The sequence below is a fragment of the Pterocles gutturalis genome, unplaced genomic scaffold (genome assembly GCF_000699245.1).
Source record: "Pterocles gutturalis isolate BGI_N339 unplaced genomic scaffold, ASM69924v1 scaffold9613, whole genome shotgun sequence".
Taxonomy (NCBI): Eukaryota; Metazoa; Chordata; class Aves; order Pterocliformes; family Pteroclidae; genus Pterocles; species Pterocles gutturalis.
In genome coordinates this window covers 4683-9132 of record NW_010123007.1, presented here as the reverse complement: position 1 = coordinate 9132, position 4450 = coordinate 4683, and the positions used below count along the sequence as shown (strand labels likewise).

The following is a 4450-nucleotide window of genomic DNA, read 5'->3' as shown; positions in this document are numbered from 1 at the left end:
CAGGAGGGGCTGGGGCAGGGACACCACGGCCTCCCCTTCCCCATGGGGGAGAGGGGCAGCGGGAGAGCACCAGGATGCTCTCAGCCCCACTGGAGGACCATCAAGGCTGAAGTAGCATTCCCAGCCTGGCCTGGACCCCTGCCCGTGGGCAGGGTCCAGCTGGCCACACATGCACAACACCTGCAAGCCCAGAATGTGCTCGGTCACCACGGGACCCCTGCCCAGCCCATCTCATTCAGCCTTTTTTAAAGATGCCCGAGTTGATCCCCAAACGTTTTATTAAGAACGTTCTTGGAAGGCGCCCAGCTAATCCCCCTGGCGAGCTGACATTTGTAGTAAATCTCTGCTTTCTGTCAAACATGATTTTCTTGGTGACATTTATGTTTGATGACTTCAAATCACTTGGCCTCCCGTCCTGCTCAGCCTGAGCACCCACAAAGCCGGGAGAGGTGCATGGGGAGGTCTGACTCACGATTTTTACAGAAAGCTTTCAAACCTTTATGACTCTAAGCCCCTACTTGAAACACGCCCTCCTCTTGAAAACCCAAAATAGCATCAAAGGAGATTCCCTTTGCCTCGGCAGTGCTATCACGCCAGGGGCTCCCAGCCTGGCCTCGATTCCTGTCCCGCCCCGACCCCCAGTGCATGCAGCGAGTGCTGCTGTGCTCGTGCCTGGACGGTGCAGCCGGGGCCATGCTGGGCAGCCCTGCCCCGCTCCCTGCAGCCATCCCCTGCAGCCATCCGAGCCACGCTGCTGCACAGTGCTCTGAACGCAGGGAGCAGCACTCGGCACTGCCCAGGACCTCCCCCGGGTGCCTAGAGCATCTTCAGGGATGAGGAAACCTCCGACGGGAGGACAGGGAAACAGCAGGGGTCCCTGGGGCGGGTGGAGCGACATGGGCTGGGGCAGGGGCAGAGACAGGCACCGAGTCTGGGCTACTCACAGCTGGATGTCCAGGAACAGCCGCTTCTCCTCGCCGACATGGACCCTCCAGATGCAGTCCTCCCCCTCTGCGTAGGGCTCCGGCCAGTTTGGGGACAGGATCACGCCGGCCACGGCGGTCAGGTCCCCCCCGCACATGGCTGTGGGGTGAGAGGCAGGCAGGGCTCAGCGGGGGTCCCAGGGGTGTTGGTGCCCACCGCCCAGCATCGCCCAGCCGCACAGGGACCCACCTCGGCACAGCGGCTCGGTGTCGTTCCAGTACGGGTCCCGCATGTTGACGCACTCGATGACGGCGGGTCCCTGCTCCAGGGAGTGCCCAGGGTCACACGTGAACTCCACGGTGGTGCCCAGGTTGTAGGTGGGGTCGGAGGTGGTGAAGTTCCCGTTCTGGATGTAGGGCTCGTAGCAGTGGCCCCGCTCGAAGGCTGGAAGAGGAAACCCCCCGTTAGCTGCAGGGGTTTGGGGGGGCCGGGGGGATGAGCCCCGGGCTCTGCTGCCGTCCCCAGCCAGAAACCCACCCCTCCATCCCCGCCGTGCACGGATGGCCTCTTCCACGGTGTATTTTACAGGCAATTAGGATTACCAGCAGTTTATCTGTCCTGAGCCATGCAGGCTTAACCAAACCCCGCTTCCATTGTGTGCAGCACCAGTAACACGCTGGCTGTGCTGCTGGTTGCTGTATTTGCTGAGCAATCTCCCCCAGGATTACCGTGTGTTACAGAGCTCGCTCAGAGACGCGGGGCTCCCGCAGGACTCATCCTGGCAGCAGGATGCGCTTAAATGACAACTGGAGCCAATCTGCGTGAGCTGCCCAGGGCTTATCCAGCACCCCATCCCCGGGGGAGCTGCTGGCGGGGCCGGAGGAAGGCTCCTGGTGAGCCAGCGCTGCAGCGGGGGCAGGAGCTGGGACAGTCCCCGTCCCTGCAGCTGGCATGGGCGTGGTGCCCAGCAGTGCCATGCCATGGGGACCGAGGGAAGGGGACAGACGGCGCCTTTGGTGGTGATGCTCAACACAGATTCCCACGGCACCGACGGACTTTTCAGCCTGGGTTCGGAGGGGCCCCATCCTGGACACAAGCACCCACTGCCCCGGGGCTGCCCCACGGCACAGGAGATGTGTCCCATGTCACCAACGCACTGTTCTGTTCGAATAAATAACATTTAACTATTTATTTTCCTATTTCTTGCTAGGAAAATGTATTCTCCAAAGCTACTCCTGCCGCATGCAAGGTCTGGGTTGCCCTGCGTGCCTACGGTGACACAGGGACAGCGGGACGGCAGAGCACCAGGTCTGCTGGTGCCAGCAGCAGCCGAGACCCTTCCTACAGCCATCTCCCTGTTAATTGATGAATGTCCAGAGGCCCAGGAGAGTCGGCTGAGGGCATCCTGCTGCCCCTGAGAGTACCGAAATGAGAGCACATCACCTTCAAAGCGTATGTTGAACATGGTGGCGGCCGCGGGCTCCTCTGCGAGGAAGTCGATCCTGATGGAGGAGCCGTCGCTGATCACCCCTTCGAAGGGCACGCTGTCGGCGCGCAGCGAGTCGTAGAGGACAGCGGACTGGTTCGTGTCCCCACTGTACACCACCATCCTACGGGGGGGTACATGGTGTCACATGGGAGAAATGTCCCTGTGCCCCCCCAGAGCATCGCCCGGCGCCCTCCTCGATCCAGCGCGTGCTCCCCAGTGCTCCCACAATGTGGCATTTTAAACAAATTGTGAAAACAAAAGTCCCCCAACCAGATACATCTCTTTTACTGTGCCATAACCAGGGGCTTGATTCTGTGATTTTACTACCAGCCATAAACCAGCTTTACTGCCCGCTGCCAGACGGAATGTTAATACCCTTTAAACACGAGCAGCAGCACTGTCAGCACGTGCTTCGTGTTACGGATGCGGATGGCGTGGGGTTTGCAGCTTCTTGCTCCGTGGTGGTGTGCTGGGCATTGGGTATTCGGGGTGGGGGGAAAGAATGGGTGCGACACAGCACCCAGGCCCCGGTGGGGTCAGGAGACCTGCCAGGTCCCCACCATGAAGTGCGGAGCCTCAGGGCAGCAGGGACTGGGGCTCTGCGCTTGCCTCTTGCAGATCTTTTTGCTCAAAGACCTGCCCTGCCTCCTGAGTCCTCAAACACCCAAATCAGGAACCTCCTCTTCTGCACCAGGACCCTTCGCTGACCCCATCCCCACCATCGTCTGGCTGCCAGCCCGAGCTCAGGTGGGTGCTGCCTCCCACGACACCGGGAGCTGAGACCAGCTCGGACCCTCCAAGCCCTGGTTTATGCAGCACCCAGCAAAGCGCCCTGCTCCTCGTCCCCGGCAGAGCAAAGCTCTCCACAGCCCCAGGCTGCAGGGAGATGGGCTCACCCCAGAGCTCGCCACCGGCCAGTGACACCCGGGCATGAAAGCATCTCCCAGAGCCTCACCTGTCCTTCTCGGTCAGCAGGAGCTTCTCGAAGTGGAGGTGCAGCTTCTGGCCCAGGGGAGCCGCGATGGCCCAGACACAGTACATGCTGCTGGACTGGTTTCCCGTGTAGCTGGGCGAGAGGACGCGGCCGATGGTGGCGTTGTGGACGGTCCCGCCGCAGGGCGCTGTGACACAGAGCACAGCTGAGACAGGAGGAAGGCAAGGCGAGGGGCACGGGCAGGAATTTGCACCCGGGGCTTCTGCATGGCAAAGAGGATGAACCCCCCCCTGCTGCCTGCCCAGCTCTTCCCATCAGTCTTTAATGCATGAACCTCTTGTCTGGCCTGGCTTTGGTTTATTTATATGCATATATGCTCATGCATACATATAAAATAATTCCCTTTGCTTTCCCTGCCTAATCAGGAGGCACATTCTGCTGCAGCACCTCGGGTTGCACTGCGGAGCTGGGCATGGCTTTCACTCTCTCCCAGGATTGCATTAAAAGCAAGCAACTCTATTTTTTGGGGGAATCCCAGATTTTCTGTTCACTGAGGCTAACGACCGTGACACGTACCTGAGCAGATGGGCTCTGGGCTGCTCCAGTGCGGCCTCGATGCGTTGATGCATGTCAGCACCCGGGGACCCTGCAGCTCGTAGCCCAGGTGACAGTGAAAATGCGCAACTCCCCCTGAGTGCAAATCCATCACGGTGACATCTCCGAAGTCGGGTCTCCGTGGGAAGTTGCAGCTCAGCATAAACACTGGAACAAGCACAGACATGGAGCTTAGGGCTTGTCTGCTCCAAGCCACCGGAGGGGATGGCTGGGGACATGCTGGATGTGCCCAGGGTGCCACGGACAGACCTGGCTGCTGGGTGCCAGCTGCAGAGCACCAACAAACCCCCCCACGGCTCCGCTCCACCTGTTACTGCTTTTGCCCAGACCCACTTTCTATTTTAAAAAGAATTTGCTTGAACTCATCTATTTTTTATAGATCTTCCAGGGAAAAAATAGACTTGCAGCCTGAGTCTGTGCAGGAAGAGCTGCTGCATGGGGACAGAAACAGGGCACGGCCAGCGCTGGGGTCCAGGACATCGCTGCAC

At 59.9% G+C, this 4450-nt stretch overlaps 1 protein-coding gene across 1 annotated transcript in view; it reads right to left on the bottom strand.

The window, feature by feature from the left end:
- Positions 1 to 803: 803 nt before the first annotated feature.
- The window catches only part of LOC104464888 (seizure 6-like protein), a gene marked incomplete at both ends in the record, with an annotated part of 8224 nt that continues 4577 nt past the window's right edge, over positions 804 to 4450 (bottom strand). Inside the window, 5 exon segments of the mRNA XM_010077732.1 lie at positions 804 to 1083; positions 1174 to 1368; positions 2368 to 2534; positions 3369 to 3534; positions 3924 to 4109. Of these exon segments, the coding sequence (XP_010076034.1) occupies positions 804 to 1083; positions 1174 to 1368; positions 2368 to 2534; positions 3369 to 3534; positions 3924 to 4109 (994 nt within the window).